The sequence below is a fragment of the Marmota flaviventris genome, chromosome 13 (genome assembly GCF_047511675.1).
Source record: "Marmota flaviventris isolate mMarFla1 chromosome 13, mMarFla1.hap1, whole genome shotgun sequence".
Classification (NCBI taxonomy): Eukaryota; Metazoa; Chordata; class Mammalia; order Rodentia; family Sciuridae; genus Marmota; species Marmota flaviventris.
The window spans coordinates 77,647,493-77,662,935 of record NC_092510.1 but is presented as its reverse complement, the minus strand read 5'-3'; the positions used below and the strand labels follow the sequence as shown (position 1 = coordinate 77,662,935).

The window sequence follows — 15,443 nt, the reverse complement described above, 5'->3', positions numbered from 1 at the left end:
GCATACTGCATTTCAGTTGCCATTTCCTTACAATGCTATTCCATTAAGTAAACTCTTGAACAGTATCCCATACATCATAAGTTAGGAAATGGATATTTTGACCCTTTCTAAATATCTTTCTTTTGGAGAACCTGCACTTTTATGTTTAAATTAAACACTTCTTACTTTGTTGAATTTCTTATATCTCATTAAAATTTACTTTCTTTTCCTTGGTTCACGGGCAGAACTGGTACCTATAATGTGACCACTGGCCAAGATTACAGTTGTTCTGTGATTCACAGATGGCATTTGTTATGGAGAGACACAGAATAAGAGATAATTTTCAAAGGTCTTCATAAAAGTATGGAAAGAGAGTTGAAAATATACTTGAGGTCTGGGATTGTGGCTCAGCGGTAGAGCGCTCGCCTAGCACGGGTAGGACCCGGGTTCGATCCTCAGCACCATATAAAAATAAAGGCATTGTGTTGTGCCCATCTACACCTAAAAAATATAATAAATATTAAAAAAAGAAAATATACTTGAGTAAGACAAAGGCTGCCTGAGGAAGTGTATTTGCATTTTGAGTAGCAAAATACTATGAAAGAGAGCAATACTGTTATCTACTCTGTCCCCTCCACAAGCAGGAAAAGGAGGTAGAAAAGAGCACTGGCCCCAATAGAGACCAGGCTTTGTTCCCAGCTCTGCCATTAACTAGCTGTGTTGCCTGGGGATAGACGTTTCCATTTCTGGATTTGATGTTTTAATCTATAAAGTACAGATGATGGACCAGGTGAGGACTTCCAAGTCCTTTCTAAACAGCTCTAAAACAGGTGTTTGTCTTTTTACCAACCCAGCACATTGGCAGTGACTCCAAAGCCAAGAAAGTCTGCGTCAGGCACCCTGGCAAGGCAGAGTGGAATGTCACCAAATAACCACACACCCAGCACCATGCACCAGGGACTGTGCTCCCCATCCCATTGGAAAATCACCAGGTCTCTTGATCTTCCACTGAGAAATGCACTCATTATACAGTAGGCTGCAGGGGCCTCTCATAGTCTGAAGGAGAAAGAAGCAGTGGGGAACCACCTAACCAGAAGGAACTAAAAATGTCAGAACTGGAAGTACTATAGATATCATCTAGTAACACATCTACTTTTCTACAAAGGAACATCAAGCCTCTGAGAGAACTGATTCGTCCAAAAAGATAACACTCAGGCTTATGTAAATGGGTGGAGTAAATCCTCAGGATTCTCAGTTCCAGGGCCACGGATGATCTGTTCACCACTCGGTCAAGATCACAGTTCATAGAAACTTAGGTCAAATGCTCTGGCCTTCTGAAATGATCTAGCAAATGAGAGAAGTGTCCCAGTTGCTCCTTGGTTTTGATCTCACTTTTCATTAAAAGAAAAAAAAACTATCAATCAATCAATCAATCAAGGGTTACTAGATACCAAAGAACTGTTTTGAGGGGGAAATAGCCTGCTTAAATGGTATCTTAGTCCCTCCAATTATAAGCAATACAAAAGGGACAAAACCCATACACGCACACATATATAACAAGTTCCCTCTCAAACCAACTCCCCATGTTGCCTGGGATTACAAGCGTGGGTTTGGATCATTTGTGAGTTTCCTTACCATCCCAATGCAGAAGAGGATAAAGAGCAGCAGCCATGGTATGTCTGTGCAGCTACGGTCCTCCAGTGGCTTCCATTCTCTTTTGGAACTCTAATTGAAAACATAAAATAAGAGAGCCTGGTCAATGTTAAGTTTAGTTAAAATTGGAAAGGCAGGACTGGGGATGTAGCTCAGTGATAGAACATTTGCCTACCAGGCACAAGACCCTGGGTTCAATCCCAGTATACCAAAAAAGTGGGAAGGGCACAAATATATCATCATATACCTAGTTCTCTTCTTAGCCAGACAAGTTTACACAACTCAACAGTCACCTCTTTAGAGAAACTCACCCTAACCTCCTCAGCTGACCCTCCACTGGCTCCACTCCCACGCCACTTCCTGGCCAGGGACAGTATGAGATTAGTGCTTTTTTGGTACCTCTGCTGGAGTGTTTAGCATGCTAAACTGTTATTCTTAGTTGTCAAGCTGTATCCCCAGCAGACTGCAAGCCTTGCAAGGGAAGAGGGCACCTCATTTACCAGCATCAAACATGATTCCTAAGTGTTTATGATGTGTTCTCAGAAAAGGCTTTTTAAAATGAATAAACTCACAAATGAACAAATTCTTCCAACTTCAGTCTTAGTGCTAGCTTTTTCTTTTGTGTGTCCAGATGCTGGACTTAAAAAAAGAAAAAAAGATTAGAACATGCTCTCTATATGTTCTCTTCTGGGAAGAATTCCCATCAAAATGAATTGCTATTCAGGGGTAGATTCTTCCAAGTGAAATAAAATTTGAGAAGGAAAAATTCAATATTTCTGACAACTCCTGAACAAGCATCCACGGACTTTCATTGTGTTCCTAGAAAATATTAAATAGTTCCTAGATCAAACACAGATTCCCTAACCAAAGAACTGGAGGCATTCTGAAAGCTAATTTGCAAAATATTGATTGGAATTCCAAGTGCATTTCCCCCCCCTCTTATTTGCAATAGTCTTGTGTTCTCAGGTCAGCTCACACATTCTTTTCAATCAAAATGTATCTGAAGTGACACCCCTGAGCTTTCTAATGAACAAACATCCCTGAGTCTCACAGCATCTCATGGAAACAGAGCAGAGAAGGTAGCCCTGAGAAAGTTGGGGAATGTTCCTGCATTAAGAAGCCGGAGTCCTCCAGTGGCTTCCAAGAAAAGATCCAGGAAGCTGTGTGGAAGGCTTGTCAGTAGGAAGGGGGCACAAGGGGGCTGGAGATAAGGGAAGCCTCTCCTACAATTAGTGCTTGGATGCAACTGGCATAGTTCTCCCTTCTTCTAGAACAATAGTCTTAAACCGTAGATCTTTTGATAATCTCACGAAAGCTACAGATTATTTTCCTGAAATATATATTCACAGAATCTTCATAAAACTTTAGGGGGAATTCAGGCTCCAGTTTAGGAAACTCAACATTAAAATAGTTGCCTTACTGACAATGAGGACAGAGAATCTGAGCTCCCAACCACTTTCTCCTGCCGACACCTAAAGTGTTAACTAGACAAGTGTCTTGTTACCACCTTCCACTGTTCAATTGTTGCAACAAAAACACTGAGCTTGTTCCCAGACACCCACATGAGAAAACAAAAGAACACTAGTTAGTCATGGAAAATAACCTTGCCACAAGACTCTAACTAGCGTTAAAAATCCAAGAATGAGTAGGCAGTTTTTTTCCAAAGGAATGCAGAACTGTGGCATTATGCACAGAACTTATCTCTCCCTCCTTCCGACATCAGCTATCTACATGACTTTAAAAAAATTACTTTATCCCTTGGGTGGCAGGAAGGAGTTAGACTGGATCTCTTGGGTTCCTTCCAACTCTAAAAATCTATGATCAGGAATGAAGTTCTGTGACAACTTTTGTGATGATAAGAAAAACAACTGTAAAATAATCTGACAGTATTCCCTGTGTTATTCAAGTTTGAGTAAGAATGCCGGTATTGTGGTGTGCATTTTGGAAGACAGTGGCTCACAGTGTGAACAAAGAATGTTTCTTTGTATTAAATAATTTCAGTCTTGAATAATGCCCATTCTAGTAAAACTACTCACATACAGAATTTGGACACTGTTTTTGAAATTCATCATATTTACTCTGTAATAATTTGTATATCGACAGCTCCCTTAAAATACTTGGTTTTAATAAACAGTATGGGGGTGGGCTCAGGTTGATCAAGTACTTTCTTTACAACAATTTTCTTACTATTTTTGCTTTAGGCCAACACACAGTTTGCTAATGCTTATATTTTCATCTACAACATCAGGAAGAGGGATTTCACTCTTGACAAGAAAAACCCAAAGACTCAACATCTCAACAGTTCAACTTGCTGTGTGTGCCACCGCTGTGACACACAGGCAGTCTGTCACTGGAGAAAATAAGTGGGGAGGCAGTTGAGTTACGTATGAAAAACAGTGATAGAATCCAGAGTGGAAGAGCACAAGGACAGTATGGTCACCCTCACTCCAACAGAGGCAGGCTGCTCAGAGGAGGGGTGCTTCCTTCACAGGGCTGCTTTGAGGACAGAAATGTGGCATTCCTTGCCTGAGTACTCAGTTGCTTGGTTATTGTTATTACTTACCAATAATCTTTTCAGTTAATCCTCTCCATATTGTTATAATATCATCTTACCAGATGGTTCTTTCCAAAAAAGGGGTTAAAATGAATATCAGACTTTCCTTTCCCCATAGATGTACTGAAATTTTGACTTAGTAGTGACCTATTTTATTTTAGCAACCACTCTAAATGCTATGGGTGGGTGATCGATTACCATTAATCAGACAGTAGGCCTAAATCTACATGTAGTCTTCTACCTTCAAAACTACTCTCTGGTGTAGGCATCATACCTATTTCACAGAGAAGGAAACTCAAGCTCTGAAATAGACAGCTCAAGGTTTCACTCTTGGGCTCCCAGGATATGAATACAAGTCTGTGATGCCAAAGCCAGCTCCAACAAGACTATTGTCCTTTAGTCAGTTAAGAGCAACAACTCCCATTAGTGTTTCCTCACTGCAAAAGTTGGAAGCCAGGCTGATAATTTAAAATTCTATAAGTGCAAAGAGAGTGAGTGAGATGTGTTATGAGCCATGAAATTTCTCAAGTGAGTCAGGAAACCCCACAGTTGAAAAATTTTAATGATTCTTTATCAGATTTAACCAAGTGGCAACTAGATTTAATGCTATGTTTCTTCCAATTAAAATTCCACATAAAACTAGCAAATCTAAAACATTTTGTAAAAGCACTTCTTAAATGTGATTTTTTATGCCTTTTTCAAATTTTACATGAGATTAATACAAGCTGTTAATAAATGTTAGGTCTCCCCCCCATCAGAGAATCATGCAGTCCAAACATTTAATGACAGTGATTGAGACCCAGAGAAGGAAAGGGAAGGGACTTGTCCATGGGAATACATGTATTTTATCCATGATATCTTGATTCTCAAAACAATTCTATAATTATCATATATTCCCAACTTTCCGATTTTGTAGAAGGGGAAACCACAGTTCATGGAAAATCCATGTCAGAAACCTGAATCCTCAAACTCCAGCAGAGAGACAGAAACTATTAGAAACAGCCTCGGAAATGCTAAAAATTAAAAAATAAATATAGTAACAGATGAAGAATGCCTTTGTCAGTCTCACTGCTAAACTAAATACAGCTATGAAAACCATCAGTAAACTCAAAATATGTCACATTACCCTAACTTAAAGACAAATCAAAACAAGAGTGAACATTAAAGAATCCAAGAACTACTGGATAACGTCACATAAGCTAACATATGTGTAACTGAAACCCAAGTAGAGCATGGAGAAGCCAGACGAACTAGCTCAAGAAATAATAACTGAAAAAATTCCAAAAATAATTTTTAAAAATTAAAGCACAGATTTAAAGAATTAGAGAATCCCAAGCAGGATAAACACACACACACACACACACACACACACACACACACACACACCCCTACACACATATTCAAACTGTGGAAAATCAAAGACACAATGGTCATAATGAAAGGTAGTCAGTATTATTTTTTGTTTAAAAAGACATTACATTCAGAAAAATAAATATTACAACAGATTTCTCTTTAGAAACTATGCAAGTAGAAAACCATGGAATGGCATCTTTAAATTGCTGAAAGAATCACAGGCCCAGCATCAATACCCAGAGGAATGCCTCTCAGAAACAAAGACTTTCTTAGACAAAAAAAAAAAAAAAAAAATATTAGCAACAGATATAAACTACGAGAAATGTGAAAGAAAGTTCTTCAGGTAGAAGAAATATGATACCAGACAAACTTGGAGATACAAAAAGAAAGATTTTCAAAACTAGATACAATGAATACTTGAAGTTTTCCATGGTAGAAAGTTCTTTTTCAATGTTGAAAAATATAGGTGTGAATATATTTGTATAACTGCATCCACATCACATGATCTTTTTGCACATGCATACAAGATTGATATTCTTGAAAGCATATTTATAATTTATAATATAGGTGGAACATTCCTAATTTCCCTAATTAAAAAATCCAAAATCTGAAATGTTCCAAACCCAATACTTTTTGAGCACTGTTTGATATGATGCCACAAGTAAATTTCCACACCATGAAACCTTGTTTCATGCACAAACTTATAAAAGATGTACAAAATTAACTCCAGGATAGGTGTGCAAGGTACATATGAAACATAAAGAAATTTTATGCTTAGACTTGGGTCCCATTCCTAGGATGTTTATTTTATACAAAGGCTGCACTCAAATTTGTGACCTCTCTGCTTTACCTCCCAAGCAGCTGAGATTATAACCCTATGACACCACACCCATGGCTGTAAATAGTTTTAACCTAACTTTCTATGTTGTTTCAAATGAAGATGCAGTTGTTAAGAACTGTGTCTTATTTATGGATAATATGCACACACAGAAGTATGGTAAGTGATATGTCATTACCAATTAGGTCAAGTTGACTGTCACTGGAAGGCATCAGCAACAACAGGGCAAGTAAAGGGGGCCAAGGCCAGGGGATGATTACATAGAAAAAAGTCTGGCAGCTTTGATTCTGAATCAGACAGGCAAAGCAATGATCCAGACTTAAGACAAAAAGAGTCAAATAGGTCTCAAGTATGGAGGCACACAAGGTGCAAAGCCCTGGAACCCAGATAATATCTAAAGGCAAAGACTGTGAACACTCCCTGCCCCATTTTTGTATTCTTTTTATGCACACTATCTATAGACTACTTCCTCCTAATTAAGACAGAGGTATAAAGCTGCTCAAAATATTGTTATGGTAATGTTACCTAATGCTCTGAATCTTTCCTTGATACACCAGGTTTTTGTAGGCAAGGTTCCAAAATAACAGGAAATGTGCTACGAAAAGGTTAAGTCAATTATTCTCAGTTAACTGATTTTCAGATAATATTCTTAAGCATTTCTTTGGTTCTTTAAATCACCACTAAGCATCGCATGAAAGAAATGCCTATATTTGAGATTCAAAGAAGGGTAAGATAGTCCCTGCCTTCACTGAGCTCTAGTTTAGTGGGAAAGACACAAACCAAGTACTATGATATCATGGACAATGTCAAAATGGAGACACGTAAGAGGTACTGCACAAACAAGAGATGGGGAGCCATTAAGTAAACATTTCTGAGATCTGTTGAAATTGCCTTATAAACTTTTACAGCTTATATTCTGAGGCAAACACTGAAATGTCTAAAATAGAATGTGTGGTTTGCCCCAAAACACACTAAAAATTTTTGCAAACTGTGGTGAGGAAATATTGACTGCCAAATAAGAATTTTTCTACTCAGAGCCAGGTGAGGTGGTGCATGCCTGTAATCCCAGCTACTCAGGAGGCTGAGGCAGGAGGATTGTAAGTTCAAGGTCAGCCTGCACAATTTCCACCTTGGGGGTGTAGCTCAGTGGTTGAGTGCCTCTGGGTTCAATCCCCAATACTGGGGATGGCGGTGGTTCCATTAAAAAAATGTTAAGTAGTAAATGTATTCCTAGAGCATATAGAGCATTAAGCTGTTGTTTTTTGTTTTTTTTTAATCAACCATTTCTCACTTTGTGTTAAATTTCTTTATACACTTAAAGATTTTATGGCTGCAGTTAGTAAGAGGTCTTTGAAATGAGGAAAAATAACTTCCTTTGTTTCCAACATAACTAGTATAGGGCTGTATTTACCAAGCTACATTTTCACATAGATGTCACTGGTGAGATATCTATTAACCCTGGTTAAGTACTATCTGGCCACAGATATCAAGAGTGCTACAACTCGGAATTTCTGACATGCTAAATGACTCCTTTGTCATTCCCCCAGCATAAGCCAGAGAACTGTTTTCTTCTACATTCAAGTAACAAAAAATGGCAGCCTGGGAGGCTGATCCAAAAGAAGAAAAGTGGTAGACAGGCAGGGTCAAGCCTGCAAACAAAGGACAAACTTGTGTTGATTCCAACCTCATTTGAGCTGGAAATTCACAATGACAGCACTTCCTATACACTTTTCTTCATCAATTGGAAGCTATTCAAATATTTATTACTGATTAAAAAAGGGGAAAAAAAGTACTGAAGCTTAGAGCTTTAAGCAGAATTAAGATTATCCTTATGCCAGTCGTGGTGGTGCACACACGGAATCCCAGTGACTCAGGAGGCTACAGCAGGAGGATCACAAGTTCAAGTCCAGCCTGGACAACATAGCAAGACCTTGTCTCAAAATAAAAAATAAAAGGGGCTAGGATGCAGATCAGTGGTAGAGCACCTTTGGCTTCAATACCCAGTACATATTTATATATATAATCCTTGAGATGAGGTCAGTGACACATGCTTGTATTCTTACAGGTTAGCAGCAAGGAGAGCTAAGCTGATGGGTCAAGAATTGCACATAACATGAAGCTGACACCCGATGACAAGTTCACGAATGCCAACGTTCTGTGTGCCCAGATCTTTGTAGCACAGGTCCATTACTGCTGCCTTTCCAGATTCCAGCAAAAGGCCCACTATGCCTGTGAAGGCTAAAGCAAGCTCAAATGTGACCTCTTGCCTACCACAGATCCCCAGAAGTATTCTGACATAGCATTGGGTAATCTGTTGAATAATTAACCCTCAATTCAATTTTTTTTTTCTTGAGTATCAGTCTTTATTTCCTGGGTAAACAGATCATTTCCAAAACAGCCTCACAGTTCCACAGCTGTTCTGCAGTTTTCACTAACCCAACCACTTCCTGGTACAGACTAAAGCTACTGGAATGGTCACTGAGTGCCTCTATCTCCAAGGTCCCTGCTACTTATGTGACTTGAGCACATACATATGTGGCAAACATTGGCCAATCTGTGAGGACTAACTTTTGCTCCTGCCAATCTGTTTTACAGTATTAAAGACAAATTGTTGTACACTGAGAATCTCCAAAGCTGCCTCCAAGGACATACTGCTTCATTAAATTCTCCAATACAGTTTTATTTGCACAGAGTAGTAACAAAAGAATAAAAGAGCTGATGTGTATCATTTTTGCCACAGTTTTCAATAGAGTGAGCAGACATGATGAAGTTGGGTAGCAATAAAACATGGAGGTTTGCAGCTTTCTGTTCATCGCACCTGCAAATAAAATCTTGTAATAGGATTTTTTGAAAGACATTGCCTGTCCTTTGGGAAAGCTCCGTCAAGGGCCTGGAGTACATAACTTCGTACAGGTTACTGTAAGTAATCTGTTTCATTTGCTAAGCCTGGTGATGGCAATTTATACTGGAAAGGTAAAAATAAAAGCATGATTTTAACAAGCATTTAAAGGTAATAAGATACATTGAGTGGAAAGATACAGGCATTTGTGTCCAACTGCTTTTCTTAGTTCGTGAACTTTATGCTAAATCACATTCATCCATTTAAGGAAAAGGGAGGAAATGGCAACTACAGCTGCTTTATGAATTGTGCATTTACACCATGATAGGAAGATCACAGGGAGATATGTAGGCAATGACTTCATTCTTCTTCCAACTCCCATAAAAATAATGTGGGCCTTTTGACTTCTCAACGACTCTCTCTCTTGAACATAAGCCCATGATAATTACTGGGCAGAAGTTGAGTTAATCCTGCTCTGAACATAGCTAATAACATCTTCTGCCTCCATCATCAATGAAACACCATCAAAATCACACAAACAAGTCCTGCCTGCAATCTTCAGGCAGTATTTCTAGTTTGTCTTTCTCCTGAATCAGTGGTAAGCAGTCCTTTAAATTTAAAATTGCTATTTAACTTTCGAAAATTATGGTTTTTATGGGCTTCATTTTTTCCCATCACATCTTACAAGTGTCAAAACTTCTTCAGAACCTGACGACGCTGCAGACAGACTGGAAGGACCAAAGCTCTACTTTGAACCTCCTACCTGGTATTTTTTTAGAGTGAGTCTCCAGAGTTCTAATAGGTTTCCTAAATTTTCTTGGTTTTACTATTGTATTTTTTATTTCATGGGTATCCATTCTAATATCCTTACTTCAATCTAACTTCCTTTCCAGGATGGAACACATAAAAACTGACTTATGAAGGCTCCATGCCTTCTACAAAAGTTACACTGATCATAGCAGGTGAGTGGTTGGAAATTAGTAATTTTGTTTTAAATCAAAATCAGGTACTGTCTTAGTTGATGAAGATGTGTTTAGTCCACAGTAGTCATGCATAGAAATAAATATACGTTCAGTTCTAGGGCAGTGACCTAAAAACTCTAGAGTGAACCAAATCCCTTCTGTGATTTGGAAAATAACTTAGGAACACACAAAACGTGGATTAGGTTCCCTTCCTTTCTATTCCTTTGTGCACACTATGTCTAAACCATTGTCACAGTAATCATCATTCTATATATGTTTATATATATATATATATAAACACCATCATCTATATTGTTTCCCCAATAGATTATGAGCTTCTTGAGGGTCAGGTGGCAAGATATTAGGGCAGACATCCTTACTGCCTCTTGTGCATGAGAGCAATTACCTAAAAAGTATCCTATTGCACTAGAGGCTGGCTCCTTTTACCATCGACATACAGTATGGCATTTCCCAAAGATGTTTGCTCATTTTTATGAGAATAATAAGTTCCATATTTAAATAAGTTTTAGAAATGCAAGCTAATGAAGTCTAGTCTTTTGTGCATGACTTCTTTGAGCCTTTAAATCACAAACTCTCCAAAATTTATTTGGTCATAATCTTACTGCAACCTTTAACCCCTAGCCCCTATCCTTCAATGGTTAGGATGCTACTCCCACTGAACAAATTTCAGAAGCAAAAACTGGCAACAGTGGTTAAGACCATGCTGAAAACTGAAAGTAACACAAATTAGACATTCCCTTTTAATTTAGCAATATGTTTCAAAACCAAAGGAAATAATCTACAGCATTATAATAGCTGCACATGGTATGTTCAATGCAGGGCTGTATGAGAAATAATTAGAAATTAATTAGACAATAATAGAAAACAGTTAAACATGAGAGTGGGATATTATACAATCATAAAAATAACTATGAAAGCTCTATAGTAACATATAAAATTGATTATGATAAAAAGTTATGGCAAAAAACAGGGCATAAAATTATCTCTCTGATCTGGTCATACAGCTAAGTAAAACAGTACATGCAAGGGTAAAAAAACATTGGAAAGAGATGGTGTAATTTTTAAAATTAATTTATAATGTTTCCCTATTTTGATTATTATTAATGCTATTTAATTATGTGAGAGAGAGAATATGAATATGAGAATATGAATATACTGGCTTCCATTTCTCCAGATTATTCTTTCTCTACTTCCTCACTATATTGACAGCTATAAAGAAATAGAGTATGACATGCCCCCCCACCCAAAATGTTTAAGTCATTCTACCTGACACTTATTGATGGGAGATCAGAACATTTCAAACTTCTTTAGAAACTGTATGCTGAGACTCACCTTGGCAGAGCAAGGCCCCTCTTAAAGAAAAATGGGAGAACAGGCAACCTTAGAAAGTCAAACTGGTGCAGTGATGAAAAAGAGCCCAAACCTGGTTTCAGTCCTAGCTCTTGTTCTTCACAGGGGTGTGATCAGCTGACCTGGGCTCTCTATTTGTAGGGTAAGGAACAATCCCTTTGAAGAGGTTTTAAGTTTCTAGCTAAGACCAGGCCCTAAATGGTTGTTAATGCCCTTTTCCAAAGAGCTAGGAGAAAGTCTTCCCTGTGAGTCTTCAAAAAAAGTAAATTCCCACAAAATTCATCTCAGAATCTTTAAATTATTCCCATACCGTATATACATTCTAAAATGTGTAAAGAAAAAAAAAAAAACTGCAATAAAGAGGACAAAATTTTTCTCTCATGAAAAAATAACTAACTAAATAAAATGTGTAAAGGAGATACCACCAGCAGAAATGAATTAGCGTACAGTTGTATGGAAAACTGTGATTAAAAAAACAGTGACTTTTAAATAATAATACAATAAGAGCAACTGAAATGCCTTCCTTATATCTTAAAAATTCCCTGAGATTTATTGAGACATAATGGAGTAATAAAAATTGTATATATGTAAAGTGTACAATGAAGTTTTGATACTGAATACATAAGAAGTCTCACTTTTTAAATGAAAATTGAAGGAAACTCCAATTCTGAATCCCACATCCAACCAAACTACTAAAATATCCACTTATTCAGTAAATAGTTAATTATCTTCACATGAATGAAGGCATGTTGGAGCTTAAGAGATTAGGTCACTTTATTTCACCTTCCAGCTCCTCTACTCTTGCTAATACCTCCTTCATCTCCAGGTTCTGCTTTTTTCTCTCGCTTTTAAAACATGATCCATTTGAGTTTACAGGTGATGGTTGGTGAAATGATAAACAAAACTGCACATATTTTATTGAAGGTGGAAAAAGTTTGGATCAAACATAATTAGGAATATTACCAAAATAATCTGTTTTAATATATGCACTTAAAGTACTTACGGGACACTATTACCATATGAAACTGCAGATTATAGCTAATATCACTGAACATATTCCATGTACCTGACTCTTTGCTTTATTAACCCATTTCATCTTCACAACAAAGCAATAAGGCTGATATCAGGATTATTCCCATCTTACTGATAAGGAAACGGCCAAAGAGACCAAGTAACATGCCCAAGCCACTCAGCCTACAATAAGTTCTACTAGAGGGACGTCAAGCTGGCAGTTGGAATCTAGGATCCATGACTACTCTGCTCTGCCATGTTTACTGTCCTCAGCATATAAAACATCGTGGAATGATCTGTGTGGAAGTGAGAAGGAAAAATTAAAAAATTGGAAGCATAAGAATTACAGGAAAGATACCACAGTATGTTATATTCTGTAGCTGAATTAATCTAAATTATATTTTCACATTGTTAATTTTTTGTTATAGGAAAATTATAGAACATAACCAAGCATGATATTATTTCCAAATGTCCAAATATCATTTTTAATATTTAAAGAAAACAGTGATGTTTAACGGGTAGAAACAAATTAACAAACTATTGTTTTCCCTAGGCACCTGTAACTTTTTTCTATGTTTTGTAAAATGATTGTATTTAAAAAAAATATAATAATGTGAAGTGCTATTTTACTATTAAAAAATCATAAATAATATCTATCAATGTATAAGTGATTAAATATAGTATGGACCATTAAATATAGTGTGGTCCAATGAAGTAGTGATGCAGGCCACAGCATGGATGAACTGTGAAAACACTACGTGAAAGAAGCAGACACAAAAGACCAGATGTCATACAGTTCCTTCCACATGAAATACTCAGAATAGCTACATCTATAGAGACAGAAAACAGAATAAAACTTGCCTAGGGCTGGGTAAAGTTAAGGGGAAATAAGGAATGACAGTAAATGGATATCAAGATACTTTTGGGAGCAATAAAAATGTTTTAAAACTGTGGTGATAGTTAACAGAACTGTGTGAATATACTAAAAAAAAAATCACTGAGCGGGACACTTTAGATGGGTGAATTACATGTAGAATGTGCAATTACTTGTCAATAAAGTTGTAATATATATAAAATAAATCACATAAAAATACTTGAAAAGGGGTATGTTGGCCACTTTACATGTAGTGTTCTCTTAATTTCACAACACCTCCATGCAAAACACTTTTCATATAGCTATCAAATCAGGTATATGATAAGGTAAAAGCAGAAGAGCTTTAACTAAAATAAAAAGTTGGGTAGTAATGAAATTTAATGAAGAAACGCATTTGCTGAGAAATCAGAAGTTATTGAATAATGAGATAAAGTGCTGGTTTTCATAGAAAAGTTCAGTTCCTCTGCAGTCATTACAAAGGTAAAAGGTGAATAAAGATACAGAGAATTAAAATACATCATAAAATAGATCACAGTAGAGCTGGGGGGGGGGGAGAGTCATCTTAAAGAGATCAAAGGAAAAATAGGCCAAAATAAAACTGGACTGTGATATAAACAGTTACAGAAAGATCAGGCTTCTCAGAAAAAAAAAAAAAAGGGACTATTTATTTATTAGTACTTATTAGGTGCCAGGATCTGGACTTGATCATTTATACTGAAAAATGGAAGTCTGAGAAATCAACCCTGATATTGCCCTTCCAAACTGTCTTGGGAAAGGGGCATGAGGGGAGCAGACTCATGCAGAAGTGTCATTACTACTGAGTAGACAGTTGGGCAACTGAGTTGCTGCTACACCATGAATCATCCAATCTGTTCCCCTTCTTCTCATCCCATGACACCAGGCACCTTCTGACTGGCCTCTGGCTTCCCAGAAGTTGACAAGCATGTATGTATAACAAAACTTGAGGGCTACAGAAAAATAAAACCATGGAGCAACAGAGGCTACTGCATCTACACAGGGTCTGAAAGAATATACACATACTAAGCTGTTAAGCATCATTATCTCATGAGGTAAGATCAGATACATATTTGAACTGGATTTTTAAAAACCACATTACTTCTCTATCAAGAGTAAATAAAAGGCTGGGGGTGTAGCTCAGTGGTAGAATGCTTGCCTAGCATGTGCAAGGCTCTAGTTCAATCCTCAGTACTACCAAAAATAAAAGAGAGAGAGAAAATAAAATAATTCTCAATAATGATTTGGTTTTATCTTCATGCTAGCCAAGCTGACAAAATTTTTCTATCCTGCACGTCAGCTAAATCTTCAATAAATTAGGCTTCTGGGTTGACACGTGTCTTACGACGCTGTTTTACATGAATCTACTATTAACAGAAGGATGCACGCTAAATGTACTAGCAAAATTATAGCCTCCAAAGCCCCAGGGCTTAATGAGTTGTAAGGTCAAGGATCCTTAGTAAAGCCTCTTGGCAGCTGTCAGCTGGCATTCTCTGGTAAAACCTGAACCACAACAAGTACTCTCCATTTAAACACTTTAGGCAGAAAATATTGAAGAGCTATAATTTAGAACACAGCTAGAGAAGTTCCCCTAGCATTTACAAACAGGCAGCTCCTGGACTTGCAAACCAGCCTTAGCTAACTTTGAAAGCAAAGAGGTTATATTTCTCCACAGTCAACCTCTAATACCCTCTCTCTGCCCTTAGATAGACCAGACCAGGGAGGAAACCCCAGGAAAATGACAGAGCTGAGTTTAGCCTGGCCATAGGATTTGGGTCCTAAGTCCACCTATACTCTTACCTGCTGCCTAGGTGTAGAGCTTAAGGTCATAGCACCCTGCAGCCATGGGTACTGAATAGCAGGCAAAAAGTTCAGCATTAAATAAACCAGTGGCCTTCAGCTACCCCAAAGAATGACCAGCTGGTTATGTCCAAATGACTACTCAGTGTGAGGATGACATATGGTCACTAAGTCTCCAAATCCTATTTCTTGAT

The 15,443-nt window shown here is 37.5% G+C and overlaps 1 protein-coding gene across 3 annotated transcripts in view; it reads right to left on the bottom strand.

Moving 5' to 3' along the window:
• Slc44a1 (solute carrier family 44 member 1) overlaps nucleotides 1–15,443 on the bottom strand; it is a 186,160-nt gene that overhangs the window by 136,949 nt on the left and 33,768 nt on the right. For all 3 annotated transcript variants that reach the window (XM_027942967.3, XM_027942968.3, XM_027942969.3), the window contains exon 2: nucleotides 1,615–1,704. In XM_027942967.3, the coding sequence (XP_027798768.1) occupies nucleotides 1,615–1,704 (90 nt within the window). The remainder of the gene's footprint in view (nucleotides 1–1,614; nucleotides 1,705–15,443) is intronic.